General features: G+C 34.4%; 2 protein-coding genes across 2 annotated transcripts; one reads left to right on the forward strand and one right to left on the reverse strand.

Annotated features, from left to right (window-relative positions):
* Positions 1-651: 651 nt before the first annotated feature.
* On the reverse strand, positions 652-2,351 carry LOC105800257 (AT-hook motif nuclear-localized protein 24). The gene has a single exon (XM_012631266.2). It carries the CDS (start codon positions 1,839-1,841, stop codon positions 936-938), a length of 906 nt encoding a protein of 301 aa, XP_012486720.1. The 5' UTR covers positions 1,842-2,351; the 3' UTR covers positions 652-935.
* A 9,311-nt stretch (positions 2,352-11,662) lies between these two features.
* Positions 11,663-14,235, forward strand: LOC105800258 (ACT domain-containing protein ACR8). Its single transcript, XM_052620602.1, has 5 exons — positions 11,663-11,987; positions 12,138-12,298; positions 12,392-12,459; positions 12,551-13,222; positions 13,302-14,235. The coding sequence occupies exons 1-5, from the start codon at positions 11,926-11,928 to the stop codon at positions 13,653-13,655; spliced, it is 1,317 nt and encodes a 438-aa protein (XP_052476562.1). The 5' UTR covers positions 11,663-11,925; the 3' UTR covers positions 13,656-14,235.
* The last annotated feature ends 938 nt before the right edge of the window (positions 14,236-15,173 follow it).

Raw genomic sequence — 15,173 nt, forward strand, 5'->3', positions numbered from 1 at the left:
TAAAGTTTATTTATAGTTTTAAGAATTATCCACAAGATAACAATGGTTGAAATGAAATTAATAAGTTACCTACTTTTTAATAATTAAACATAGTAAATCATCCAAGAAAAGTAATGTAGTAAATTATTTCATGTTGAACTTATGCAAACATATTTCTTCAATCGGTGGATATATTTTGGACATTTTACCAAATTCGAAACACCATGAACCTAGCTGCTCATTGCCTTAAAATTTTATGGTAGTAGTATTTTTAGATAAAACTGCCTCGAAAAGGAGCTTGTTTAGAGCAGCATGCACGTGTGAATCAGTATCCCCCAACACTTTCTTGTCTCCCCATTCTTCGTAAACCAAAACCCTAACTATGACTACTCTCTCAAGATCAAACATTTTTCAACACTACATATAATGCCCTTCTATATCTATATTTGTTAGCCAACCCCAGTACTGATCCTTTTTCACCTTGTCTTATTTTTTACATATATAAACAACAACAACTCTTCCTATACGTGGGTTTGATTATAAAGAAGAAATGTTCTGTACCATATGATTTTGTGTGTATATATATATATGAATCAAAATTAAGGTGAGATTCGATATTCTGGTATTTCTCAGAATATTTAAATTTATTCTAATTCTAGTTCCATTAAAGCATACTGGAAATACTTATTCTCATAAAATCAAATGCACCAAGAATCCATGAATTTACACCCATTCAATCGACAAGCAAGCATATACCATCTACTCATCAAATTCAATTCAGAATGAAGAAAGAAGAAACCAACAGTAATAAAAGAAACAAAACCTGGAAAATGTTGCTCAACAAACCCAGATTTCCTAGCTATAAATCAAGTTCTTTTTTTTTTTTTTTTATCATCCTCTTGGCTATAGTTGAGGCCTGAAGATGAAGCTGAACTGAATTCACCAAAGATTGTTAGCTAGAATGGAGAGCGACCACCATTGGCCCAAAATGCCTCACTTGGTAATTGAATAGAATTGAGAAGATTTGGTGGTAGTCCATGAAAAAGAGGCGTATTTGAGTCGGCCATCGCTTGTTGTTGTTGCCGCTGCTGCTGCCCTCCTACTGCATCCGGCGACGATTCAATTGCACCGCCCGGTATCGGAAGCTGCGGTGGTTCTTCTTCTTCCAATGGAAGCCGCTCATACGCGGCGTTACTAAACGAAGCTGCCATAATCACAACAGGGCCTGAACACGTTAGTGTCCCGACAACACTGCCACCCACGACCTGCCCTTGCCCGCCGGCCAAGTATATGGTTAGACCCGTGGCTGCAGGCGGTGCCGGTGGAGGCAAGAACGAACCCGACAATGATAATATCTCGAAACGCCCATGTAAGCTCACGATTGCACCAGCCGAGGCTGGTTGCCGAAGTGTAACATTGGTGACGTTCCCAGTTCCGCTCATGATGCAAACGCCTCTTTGGCGTCGTCGAGCGAAGGTGGAGACACTCTCGACGATGTCGCAACCGTCGCCTATTTCCATTACATGAGTGCGTAAAGCGTTGGCACTGTCTCGAGTGATGATGATGGGTGGCTTAGGCTTGTTCTTGGATCCTGCAGGCCTGCCTCGTGGCCTTCTATTCGTCTCCCCTTCACCATGGATACTAAGCTCTTTGCCATCGGCGGTGCCGCTGCCGTCGTCGCGTTCCAGTTTCTTTACGCCGCCGCTGCTGCCGCTTTGTTCATCTTCGGAGTTTTGGTGATGGAATTGATGATCCTGCTGCTGCAGTTGCTGGTGATGATGGTGGTGGTGAAGATTGAAATCCCTGATGTTAAATGGAGGCGGAAGAGAAAGACCATTCGATGTAACTGGATCCATTAACATGCGATGAAACGTTTTAAAGCAGTGATTGAAAGTTGAAAACAGCCCCCAAAGCAGTAATGAAAGCACTAATTAAAGCTCTACTTGTTAAAGAAACAAAAGGGAAGATAGTGGGAAGAAAAGAGGGATATAATGAAAAAATATATAATTATAAGTTAGAAGAAAAAGTGTGGCTTAGCTCATGACACCAAAATCAGTCTTTTCCTGTGCTCTTGCTTGTTTCTTTCATTCTAAGCAACAAAACGCCCATAACCCTAAACCAGAACCCAGAAAACTGAGGATTGAGAAGAAGATGTTTGGGCTGAATTCAGCATCCTTTTCTTCTGTATGTATTACTCAGAGAGAGAGGATATGGGGTTTGGTGAAGAGCTAAAAGTGAAAGAGGAAGAAGGGGAATAGGGTAGAGATATACTATATAAATGATCAGACATGAAAATAGGTAAAAAGAGGGAGCATTTGGGTCAATTTGGTTTTCTTTTGCTTATTATGGGCGGTGGAGTGGAGTGGAGTGGAGTGGAGTTAGTAAGGTCCCCACTTCTCTTTCTCCATCTCTCTCTTAACTCCTCTAGTTGGTGCTATAGTAATTAAGCATCCTGCTTCAAATTTCATTACATCTTAATTATGCAACAATTAATATCACTCAAACTTCATTAATATTTTTTGTTAATATACTATCAATTAATTTTAATTTAATATTTTAGAAAAAAATATAATATCATTTAAATTAATTCCTTTAAAGCTAAATATCAATTTCTTCAAATAAATGATTAAATATATTGAAAATCCACTCAGGTATTATTTCTTAAACATTTTAATTATATTTAGAATAAAAAAGTTAGTTCTTACATAGAATTATAACATATTTAACACAAGATACCTACTTGCACCCTAAAGTTCAAATTCAAATCCTATATATACCATAATTTTCTTTAAATTATATGTGAATTATGATATTGGTATATGCTCTCACAAGGAGGGGGAAAACATAAACTCTAAACAACATGAAAGTTACCTATAAAACAAAAAAGAAGAAGAAATTATTTAGAAATCCTATCATTGCGGGCTAAAGTCTAAACCCATGTTCAATCTTTGTCGCATTGCTTATGTATATCGGAGAAACAAAGAGCTCGCAGCTATGGAGATGTTTAAAAAAAAAAAAAGAAATCCCCATAAAATATACATAAAAACTGGAGATTGAAATGTTGGCGATCAGTGGTGTACTCACCCCAAGGCGTTCATTGATAAATTCTATAAACAAGATTTATAATATTATATATGTGTAATTATGGAGGAAAGAGGGGTTGTAAAGTACAGGTTTGACCGCATAATCCAGAGTGTTGAGGGCGAGAAAAGACGCGTGGGAACCGCTGACAGAGGAACAGTTCACGACAGCCCTATCGGCAAAAGGCCTTGCAATTTGCAGCAGCAGCATCAGGCAACTTTTTTTTTTTTTTGGGAAAGGAAAGGATATTGTTCAACTAAAATGTTGAAATTAGACAATCGGAAATTCCAAGAATATCGCTTAAAACTAAGTTTATAGCATCCATAGGAGGGCGGTCAAACAAATGATGTCCAGGAGCCAAAGTTAGTCATAAAATTAGCCTCTCTATAAACATGAGAAAACTTGACAGTCCAATGTCTATCCCTCAGCTTAACAGTGCTTCGCACCAGCCCAACATGCACCACATGCATGTTATCACTTTCTACAAGTATCTTCTTGAAACTCCTTTCCCAGGCCAAATTAAGACCATATACCAATGTTTCTGCAGTAACCTTTTTATCCAATTTCCATGCTTATCAAGAATAACTCCATTAGCAAAGGCCCTTTGTTCAACTCCTTTCTGCAGTATCTTCTTGAATCACTTTCTGCAGTCACAGAGAATTGTCCATTCTTCGCCCAATGCGAAATATAAATACCCCTCCCTGCAACCTTATTCTAATTATGAGTTATGACCCTCTAGAATTCTATAGCTAATCTCTAACCATTTCAAAGTGAAGTTGGATTAGACCCTATCCTCACCAATTGTACTTTTCTTGACGTACCAAAAATAAATATACTTGGCTAATCCAACTTAAAGAATAAATTTTATGATGGTTGTTTTTTTCTATTTAAAATTTGTTGATTTTTTAGTATAATTAGTTCAAAATTTAATACTACTAACTATGATAAATATAAAATATTTATTCAATCTTCATCTTATCCACCAACAAGAAGTAGTTTGATTTTTTTATTTTTTTTACAAGTAGTAAACATAGGACTAGCAAAAGCTGTTATTTTATTCTAATTATATCATATGATTATGTTATATGCTTGTATTATTACTTGTTTCCTATTTAGATGACTCCACGAGTTTATTGTTTTTTTTTTCGTTTTATTCTTTCATGTTTTACTAATCTAAATTTGTTTAATTGTTGTTCTTCGATTGTCGAAGCTGCTCCTTTATGAACATTTTTAAACCCAAAATTAAGCCGGTACAAATTTGTCATTTTTAAGATGCATTATTAGGTTCTCTCTCTAGACGTGTCTGTTACCTTCGGAAAGCCAGGAATTTTTGTTGGGTTGCTGCAATAAATTTTTAAAAGTGGATTCTTTATCCGAGAGGGACTAAAAATACAAATTTTTTCATTTAATAAAGTGATTAAAAGAAGTTAAGATTGTTTATATTTAAGATTAAGAAGGGCTAAAAGTAGAATTGAACCATTTAAGCAAAGGGTCATAAATTTCTGGGTTCGCTCCTTTACGATTTAAGAAATTTTAAAATTCTATATATTTTTATAACTAAAAAAAATCATTTCCCAAGATCAATGAGGGATGAATAACATGATCCATGGACAGGCCACACCCATATGTATTGATATTCTCATTTCCTGGCTTCATGCTCAAGTTTGACTGTCTTGATGTTTATATCAAGTAGCTATTACTTAATTAAAAGATAAATCAAATTTGACTTGGATGCTTAAGGATAACGAGGCCATGATGAACCATCTTTTATGGACATTATGATGCATGTGAGGCATACACATATTATATATATCAACTCAATTATATGTTTGTTGGAAAGGAAAAATAGCAGCCGTGGCCCGTGGTTGAGTTGAAATTGGATGCATGCTGAAAGAGTAACAACCAATAAACAAGATAAGTTGACATTAGGCCAAAGACATTAAATATAATTATTTTTTAATAAACTATTTCCATCCTGGTGACAGGTTTTCCTTAATAAAATAAAATAAAATTTATAATTTAATTTTTTAACAATGATAAAATGTTACGTGAATATTCTCCTTTAAGCAAAAGGCTTGGATGGAGAATGATTTTTAAGAAAAATAAGATAATAATGGATTAATGACGTCTTCTATTAGAAATGGCCGCCTTCATTTGGATTTATATAATATCTTTATATATACGAAGAAAAAAAGACAAGAAAACACAGCCATGTTTAGGGTAATCAGTCAACTCAGCTCCCATCAGTAGGCCACTGTTAGATTCAATTGTCGCATTATTTTTTATCATCATCATATCTTAAAATGTATTGATGCTAGATTCGTTTCAGATGATCCGGATATTTTTGTTCCTTTATATTGGATTTACTTATTCATATTTCTAAGCTGAGCTTACTGTTTAATTGTAAAATATTTTTTATTTTACAAAAATGAATTTTTTAATTTGTAACAATTTTATCTTTTAACTTTGATGAATTAATTCAATTAGGTAATATTGTGAAAACTAACATTTTAACATTTTTCCGGCCAAACTGACTTTTAATTTTATTATTGCCTTTTTTCGTAGTCGATTCCGTATTAGTTCCACCCTTTACTATTCGATTCTTTTCTCCGTGCTAATTAAAATTTTGATTCATACTAATTAATACATGAATAATATTAAAATTTGTAACTTAAATTTTCACAATAACATTGTGCATCAAAATAAACTAATACCGTTATGCACCGATTCTAATAAGAAATAGTGTGTATCAATGCGATATTCACTACTTGTTGAGAATGCACACTATTGTAGTTGGTTGCAAATATTTTATGAGATATTGGGTTAAATTTGGAAAATTATTATAGTTTTTATTTTTAAATTTGTTAAGAATCTTTGGAATATTTATTTTATTTATTATTTTAAACTTTTTAAAATTTAAATTATTTATCAACGTAACATATAAGATAAAAAGTGCCATATGAATAATAAAAGTTGAGGAGGGAGGGGGCCTGGTAGCTTTTCCCCATATGAAAAATTTTGTATTCTAATCCCTTTAGTTTTTAGAAAATCACAAATTAATATAGTAAAATTGTACTTGCTCTCCCATTTTATATCCATTTATGTTCTCCTAAAACAATTTCTTAACTTTATCCCTAATTGGGGCCAATTTAAAAAGATCTCGATAATTATATCATCTAAAATAAAAATTCATTGCTCTTGAGTGGGTTGGATGTGAATGTTCAATTAGCCCGTAAGTAAAATATTACAAGTGTATCATTTACTCTTTACAGATTTTCCTTTGTAAGTCTTATTTGTTTTTCCTTAATGCTTAATTGATGAGATGTAAGTCTCAAATCAATTTTAGAAATAATGAAATAATTGAACTCTAAATAGAAACTGTAGCTTTAAATGTTAGTGCTGTAGATAAGATTTGCTTTTTATCTTAATCAAGTGCTTAATTATTTCATTAAACAAATCAACCAATCACCATCTTATGATTAAAAGTAAAAATGAAAGAAATAGATTAAAATAACCCCAAGTCGATGGAGTGTGAGAAAGTTAGATGAAATACCATGTGAATGGCACCCACTGCCTTACATTTGTTTCTCTTGCCCTTTAAATACTTTGAAAATTAACTTAAACAAAATATAAGACTTTCACATGTTGGGGTTTAATTAATTGGAAGTCAATAGAGTCATGGACTTTAGATTAATTAGGAATGAAGGCGTCCACGTGATTGGCAATCCATGTGGAATCTTTTTTTGTCCATCATCAAAATATTTTAATCTTATATCTTCTTCTAATTAAGCTAATTTCTTTGATAGCTTGAATTCATCGTACGTCATCTCTAAATCTTTAGGAAATAATAAAAATGTTAAACAAAAGACAAAAGTTGCATATGTTGAACATAGCTTAACAGGTGACTGATAATAAATCTGAAGTTACCAAGTGTTGGGGCCCAAAACTGAAAAATGGATTTGAGGGGAGCCTTAAACATTGTCCTGGATCTCAAGCCTACCAACCCATTTATTTTTGTGGGTTATCCTTCACTAAATGAGGCTTTTATTTTAACCCAACATTTAAAAAGTTTTTAACATTGGAATCTCATCCTTCCAATCTCCTTTTATATTGAAAAATAACAACAAAAAGTAAGAGGTAAAAAAAAGGAACTGACAAAACCTAAGATTAAGGATTCATAAATGAAGATCCCAAAATTTTGGTGATGAAGCAGCAGGTGGGGAAGGGATGTGATCAAAGAAAAAGACATGGGGCATGGGGCATCACTAAACCTTAGTTAGTGCCTCAAATTTGTGTGGCAAAATCAATCCTTTGGTCATGATTTTGTCAACCTGCTCAACCCAACCCTAACACATGATGTTAAACAGGGAAAACAAAACTCACTTTATAAAGGTAAGTGTGGAATTTTAGGCTCGGACTGGGGCCTGCCTCAACCGCAATCAAGACTAGTGGGTTCCCACTTGGATTTTCATGCCTGTTTACACGGGGTTAAACCCAAGGTGGCATAGGGTACCCCGTACCCTTTCATTTATACTTCAAGTCGGGATTGTAACACATCGTGGATTTTTTCAAAATCCGTGCAAACCCACCCTATTCCCTTGTAATAGCCTCCCGACCATTTCTTCTAAGGCAAGCAGGGTATTGAAGACAGATGGTATTCAGTGTGTTCTTTTTCAAAGCATGAGTGGGGCAAGGTTTTGCAATTTTCAGATCGATAAAGTGAATATACTTGGATTCAGTTTCGTTAAGATTTAAGCACTTCATGTTTGTATGTGGTCAGAGCCTTGGAGAGTACGGCAGCAACTATATAAAATTGCACTACCATAACTTGATGTTTTAAGGTTCATGCTTTATCCATCCCATACCAATATTATAGCCAACAACCCTTATTGCACAACCTGGAAGTTTTGAACTTTTTAATCACATTAATCCTACTATTATAGTAAATATTAATAAATACACACAAAAATCAAAATAATATTGTAATTATGAACGTATTTTCAATCGAATTCTTGTAACAATTATGATTGGTATCAAAATATACGAACAGTTATTCAAATGGAAAAACCAAAAACAAAAAGCAGGTCAGCAGATGCAATTTTTCTTTTTCATTTTGTCTCACTTAACTCCCGCCTCAATTCGAGTTTGGCGCCAAAAGTTCAGAGTAACGGTCAAAAAAGACGAGGCGGTCCGCCACCACGCAAAAGAACGAAAAGGGTTAACCTTAAAAATTCAAAATTATTATTATTATTATTAAGTAAGGTACGATAAGAAGGGACCCAGATACCGACGTGCTGAGATGTCATATGCGTGGCTCTTCATTGTCGCCTCGTAGTTGGCTCTCCGTTGCTGCAAAAGACAACCCAATGACCCATCCCTAATTCTTCGACTTTCCACACCGGACAAGTGGGCCCCACGTTTTCTTCTTTTTTTTTTGGTTTATGGGTTGCTCTTTCTCTTTAAATTGCTATTTTTTATTTATTTTATCGATGTGGATATTTCGGCGATGCCGTGGTCCCCATTATCGCCTTTGCTTTGGCGGGAATATCACCGGTTTTTGCCATACCCGAATCATCCAGAGCTGGTCCCCTGTAAAGCTTTTGGGTAAAAAATCTTAGATTCAAAGTTTTAACCGCCAACCAATAATTGTCAGACGCTTTCTGTCTTTTTTAAAAGACACGAACATCTGTCGGATTTGGGTTAGTGTAATGCACGTTCGAAAGGGAGAGTGTCTGAAAGTTTTCAAATACTCTATCATGCGGAACCATCGTCACCCAATTGCAGTTCAAACTTCAAACATCGTTGCGGCGATTCACCTCAACGGGGAGTTAGATTTTAAAAAAAAAAAAAAAAAGTCGCTCATTTTTTAAAAAATTTGAATTGAGGTTAGTTGAAATTCATTATTTTATATTATTACTTTTTTGGTAAGATATAAGCTATATTATTGACTCAACTAAACATGACAAGCTGCCTTTTCCTTTATTTATTTTAAACGGTTTAGACATTAGAAAAGGCCACGTCGGAAGCGGTGAAAGACACGGGGTAGTTAAACCGGAGAACGTGTTTCTGTCAAGCCTGCACGTGATGTGCATACCTTGGGTCCGTCTTAGAGGTGCTCATGGGCCGGGCCGGGCCCATAAAAATTTCGGCCCGAGTCCTGGCCCGGCCCGAAATATGTGCCTAAGATTTTGTCCAGGCCCGACCCCGGAAAAAAGCATAAGCCCGGTCCCGGCCCATTTTTATTTTAAAAATTTTAAAAAATTAAAAAAAGTATTTAAAAAACATTTTAAAATTAAATAAAATTAAAAAAAGTATTTTAAAAATATTTTAAAATTTAAAAAATTAAAAAAAAAGTATTTTAAAAATATTTTAAAATTAAAAAAGTATGTAAAAAATATTTTAAAATTAAAAAATAAATATATTTATTATATCGGGCCGGGCCGGGCCCGGGCCAAAAAAGTGGTGCCCGACGCCCGACTTGTTTTCTAAACGGGCCTCTTTTTTTGCCCAAGTCCATATTTCGGGCCTATATTTTTACCCAAACCCTCCCATATTTCAAAGGTGTCGGGGCCAGGTCAGCCGCTTACCATGAGCACCTCTAGTCCGTCCCATAACACTGTATTGGGGGAGGGGTGTTTATTATGACAGCATGTCCACTTGTGTGATCAACACGTTCAAGACTATTAACATAGACCAAAAGTTTAATTATAAGAGACGACATAATAAATCCCAACGCGTGACTCAACAACTACAGGCGTGCAGTGTTTAATTTATGGACCCCCAACGAATTAAATGCCTACACGTGAGATTTGCCTCTCATAAATATCGACTGTACTGTAAGGAATATGAATTTGCTTCCCCGAAAATACATTCAAATCGACTGAAATATATTTCGAAGTTTAGGTTAGCTGTTTCCATTTTTTTCGTGAATGCTATATCGACGGGGATAGGGTTTATACTCGTATTTTTAATTATTTGATAAAAATTTTAATCATGGTTTTGAATATCTTTTGATTATAGTTTAGTTAATTAATTATGTAATATAACTGATGAGATTTCAAATTAAATGTAAGAAAAAAAGTTTCTCAAATTTTGACATTTTGCGTTCAATTATTTGGTCTTAAACGTGGATTTGAATGAGCGATAGTTTTGTTTAAATGAGATTAAAAATAATGGTGATGATGATAAAATTAATTATTACAGTGGTGATATTAAAAATAGTGATGGAATGGTTATATAATTAGTTGTAAATGTAACAGTGATAGTGAGAATAGAAAATAATTGTCAAGCACGTTACATTAAGATGTATATATTTATTCTAATTTAGAGTTAAGAGTTTAAGGATAATTTACTCATGTAAGTTGTAGATACATAAAATCAATTAATGTTAAAAGTAGGGAGAAACTTGTGTTTTCTCCGAGAAGATAAGTTTTCTTGGGTGTTGGAAGTATGGTGGGGAAAAGAGGTGATCAAATCTTTTGGGAAGCAGAGGCTTGTTTGTCGGCCGGAAAGGTTTCATGTTCATGAAGGCCAAGTGTGCTTGGAAAGGCAAGATATATTCTGGTGCAACCTTAAAATATAAGAAGTTGTACTTGAAAATGTGTAAGCTCAAAATTTAGAAAATTATATCAAATGTGTAACTTCAAATCGAAAAGAATTATATCCGAAATAATGTAACTTCAAAGCTTGAGAAATTATACCTAAAAATGCATGAATTCAATATTTAAGAAGTCAGGGGCGGTAGGGGCCTCGACTCCCCTAAAATGAAAATTTTTTTATTTAAATAATTTATAATTTATAAAATTTTAAATAATAATAATAAGATTATACTTAAAAATTATAAATATATAAATTATTAAAATAATAAAATTATATTTTCTATCGTAAAAGTATATAATTTAATTTTAAAGTTCGTCTAATGTAAATACATTCCATTTGCAAGTGGTAGGGTCCAGGAATAAATATATATACACAACTTTAACTAGGTGGTATACATGTATAGTTTGGGCGAGGAAATATATATAGGCAGTTTAGTGTACTTTGTACCTGGATTTTTACTTTCATTTGACATCATATTAACTTTATTATCGTAGAAGTTTCTCGCATATTTAAAATTATAAATAACAGTAAATTTGAATCCGTTAAATTACATTTATAATAAAAATCAAAATTTAACCTTTTGTCCCTACTAGAAATGAAGACCGAAAGTCCGAAGCCATTGAGCATAACATTACACCGAGAAGTACAAGAAAAGAAAACCGGCCCAACAAAGTGACAGAAAAAAAGCCGATCCGACCGGGGAGTTATCACGTGTGAACCGTTTGCATAAACTAAAACATACTTATCACTCATCAGTGGCTTTGTACAGGTGGCATCCGAGCTAGGATCGACACGTGGCAGTATTAAAGTTGACCCGTCGGGATTATTGTAGAATCATGATGTAATAAAAACAGGTCATACGGGCAGGCGTTACTCACGCCATGAAAGATGTGACCATCTCTCGTTTTTTTAGAGGCGTGGTTTCGACTTTCGAAATTAATAATCTTATATTTTTTAAAAAAGAAGAAAAAGATTAAAGGAATTAATTAATGTAAATATATATATTCATGGTGGAGCAGAGCTGAAGGGAGAACAAGTGGTGGTTTCGCGGTTTGAAACTCTTCCTTGTTTTAGAGACAACGAACAAGTGGAGAACATAGGTGAGAAAAGAAGAGTGTGGCGAGGAGTTGTTAATGGTGATTTAGTTGAAGGTATTATACAGTGGAGCTTTAAGAGGATCTCTCACTTGGCAACAACATTGTTGGTTTCCTAGGTGTCTCCAGGCATTAAAAAAGGGTTTTTTTTCTTTAAAGTTTGGAGGAGAAGATGGAGTGGCATGCTTGTCTTGATGAATACGAGAAGCTTGTTATAAGGATGACAACTCCTAGGTTTGTTTGTCTTACGTTTCTTCCCTTCAAATCACACGAAACAATTTTTATAATGTGTTTGATTTTGCTTTCAATGTTCTTCTCAGTTCTGGGGGCTTTATTCTAGTTTTAAAGGTTCCTCATTCCTCTGCTTTTTTCTTGTTATTACAGGGTGGTAATCGACAATGCAGTTTGCCCCACTGCTACTCTTGTCAAGGTTGATAGTGCCAGAAGAGATGGAATTTTGTTAGACGCTGTTCAAGTTTTAACAGATCTGAATCTTTCAATTAAGAAGGCTTACATTTCATCTGATGGCCAGTGGTTCATGGATGGTGAGCTGAAAGCTTGCTTTATTTGGCATGTTTCTATTTCTGGGTCTTAATTGAAAATTCTTGACACTATCATTTTCCTTCTGATTTTTGCAGTTTTCCATGTGACTGACTTAAATGGAAATAAGTTAACCGATGAGAGCGTTATAAGCTACATTGAACAAGTAATTATTTCTTAATTACACTTGAATCCCCTTAATCCTAGCTTAATTACCCCCTAAAACTTTTTTTTTTTTTTTGGTCTGGTTTATACAGTCCATTGAGACCTCATTCCCCGATAGAAGCCATGAATTTGATGGCTCAACCGCTTTGGAATTAACTGGAACAGATAGAGTTGGTCTTTTATCTGAAGTATTTGCAGTTCTAGCTGACCTGCAATGCGATGTGGTTGATGCTAAAGTATGGACTCATAACGGCCGGATCGCGTCTTTAATTTCCGTTAAAGACTGCAATTCGGGGTCTCCGATTAACGACTCGCAGCAAATTGACAGAATCGAATCACGTTTAAGGAACATTTTGAGAGGAGACAACGATATCCATAGCGCGAAAACTTCGGTTTCTTTGGCCATAACCCACACCGAGAGGAGGTTACATCAAATGATGTTTGCAGATCGTGACTACGGAAGAAAGCCTGTGTTGCAATGTAGGGAAGATTCGCCGGTGGTCACCGTGCAAAATTGGGCGGAAAGGGGTTATTCGGTCATGAACGTTCAGTGCAAGGACCGAGCCAAGCTTTTGTTCGATGTTGTTTGTACATTGACGGATATGCAATATGTTGTGTTCCATGCCACCATCAACACAGCTGAGGATAAAGCGTATATGGAATTCTATGTTAGGCACACAGACGGAACCCCCATTAGTTCTGAAGCTGAAAGACAACGAGTTGTCCAATGCTTACGAGCTGCTGTTGAAAGGAGAGCATCACATGTATGTATATGGAATCGTTTACGTTTTTAATGTTTATCCGGTATTTGCAAACACTGAAGCTTTAATTGTATGATTGCAGGGTGTAAGGCTGGAGTTATGCACATCAGATAGGCAAGGTCTATTAGCAAATGTGACCCGGACTTTCCGAGAAAACGGTCTTAACGTGACAAGAGCCGAAATATCAACCACGAATGACATTGCTCGAAACGTTTTTTATGTGACGGATGCAATCGGGAATGTAGCAGATCCCAAAATCATAGAAACTGTGAGAGAAAAGATTGGTTTAGGGGAGTTAAAGGTAAAGGAATTGCCTTTGATATATCATGAAAGGGAAGAAAAAGCAGTAGGGGTTGGTGGGGCAGTGTATTCACTTGGGAGCCTAGTGAGAAAGAATTTATACAATTTGGGGCTTCTTATTAAATCATATTCTTGACGTGGGAACTCCAACTCTCATGGCAGCAATTTGGTGGCAAAGAGCTTTGAGCTGTGGCCTTGGTGTACATATGAAGGTGGAATGTGGTAATAGATGTTATAGGTGGATTTTGTTGGTACAAAAGATGCCAACCGAAGAGATTACAAATGTTAAGATTCATTTATCGGACTTAGTGTCAGCTAAAAGGGATAGTTGAGATTCGATTGTTTTTTAGCCTACTGGAAACCACCTTTAAAGGGTAGTGAATTTGTGGGTTTTGGCTTCAACTTTGATTGGTCCACCATGGTTTTTTTTTTTGAGGAAGTGAAGAATTTAAATGACAAAGAGTGGGGGATGTTGGTGGGGTTTGTGAATTTGTGGGTATAGATTTGGTTGGTAGGAAAGAAGATTGGGTAGGAAATTATGGTTTCTTCTTGTATACTATATTTGTACATAAATTATAATTGACTTTAACCTTTGATGATAATTTAGTTTAATGCAAGTAGGATATTAATGTTCACTCAACAAATGCAAGTTGTAAAATTTGCTTGAGTCGCTTTGATTAAAAGTTGTTTATCTATAAAATTCATTCAAGTTTAAATTTTGAGGAGACAATAGTAGATTTTATATTAGCAATTTCCTTGAATGTAATTTATGTTTGTGATGGGATATTCTTTTTATAAATGCGTGAATATTAATTCTTTAATTGTACACTATAAAAGAAAACAAATTATTTTAGAGTAAAAAAATAATCACCTCAAAATCAAGACTTACAATTTCAAAACAAATTTAAATCTTTCTGTCATTCACAATTAATATATAGTGTTTGAATAACCCATTTATTGTCACATGAAATTAGAGGACAATTTTTTTACCCTTTAAAGAGAGTATAAACTTTAATCTCTTAAAATTGAATTGAAATTTAATTGATATATCGATTCAAAAATTAAATTAAATTAATCAATTAATACAAATAAATTGAATCGAATTAAAAATTAATTGAATGGTATTTAATCAAAATAGACCAACAGGATTATAAAAACATTGGCGTAGAATTGAGAAAAGCTTGTGGTTTCCATTGGGAAGAAATAAATGGAAAGTATGGTGGTAAACAACTTTTGACCTCAAAAAGCATTGTCGACTTAGGGGTTTGAGCTTCGATGAATACGACACTTTGACTCACTTGCCTGTAACTGCGCCTGTTAACACGGGTAGCTTAGCTGGCTCCTTATACTCTCTCGGAACAGCCAAAAGTGACACAGACATGACACAAAAATCAATTAATTTCAACATATTTTCTACACTGTTCTGTACCATTACGAATCCATCTAAGAGGTAAAAGTAAAAGTATGACTTACATTGAGTTAGATTATTTTTTTATATTAAATAGAAAATTAATTCTGTTAATTTTCTTTTCTAATTTTATTACTAAAAATTATTTTTTTATATTAAGATGACGTATACATGACACACCACATGTCATTATGTGACTGTTTTGTAATTATCTCAATTTTAACGATACAAATAGATAAAGATTTT

Source organism: Gossypium raimondii, chromosome 9 (genome assembly GCF_025698545.1).
Source record: "Gossypium raimondii isolate GPD5lz chromosome 9, ASM2569854v1, whole genome shotgun sequence".
NCBI classification, from domain to species: domain Eukaryota; kingdom Viridiplantae; phylum Streptophyta; class Magnoliopsida; order Malvales; family Malvaceae; genus Gossypium; species Gossypium raimondii.

What these genes read in the sequence shown, in the direction of transcription:
- LOC105800257 (XM_012631266.2), bottom strand. Translation starts at nt 1,841, where the DNA reads ATGTTAATGGATCCAGTTACATCGAATGGTCTTTCTCTTCCGCCTCCA.
- LOC105800258 (XM_052620602.1), top strand. Translation starts at nt 11,926, where the DNA reads ATGGAGTGGCATGCTTGTCTTGATGAATACGAGAAGCTTGTTATAAGG. An exon ending in ATAAGGATGACAACTCCTAG is followed by an intron (nt 11,988 to 12,137) that starts GTTTGTTTGTCT and finishes TTGTTATTACAG; the next exon opens with GGTGGTAATCGACAATGCAG. An exon ending in TTGAAAGGAGAGCATCACAT is followed by an intron (nt 13,223 to 13,301) that starts GTATGTATATGG and finishes GTATGATTGCAG; the next exon opens with GGTGTAAGGCTGGAGTTATG.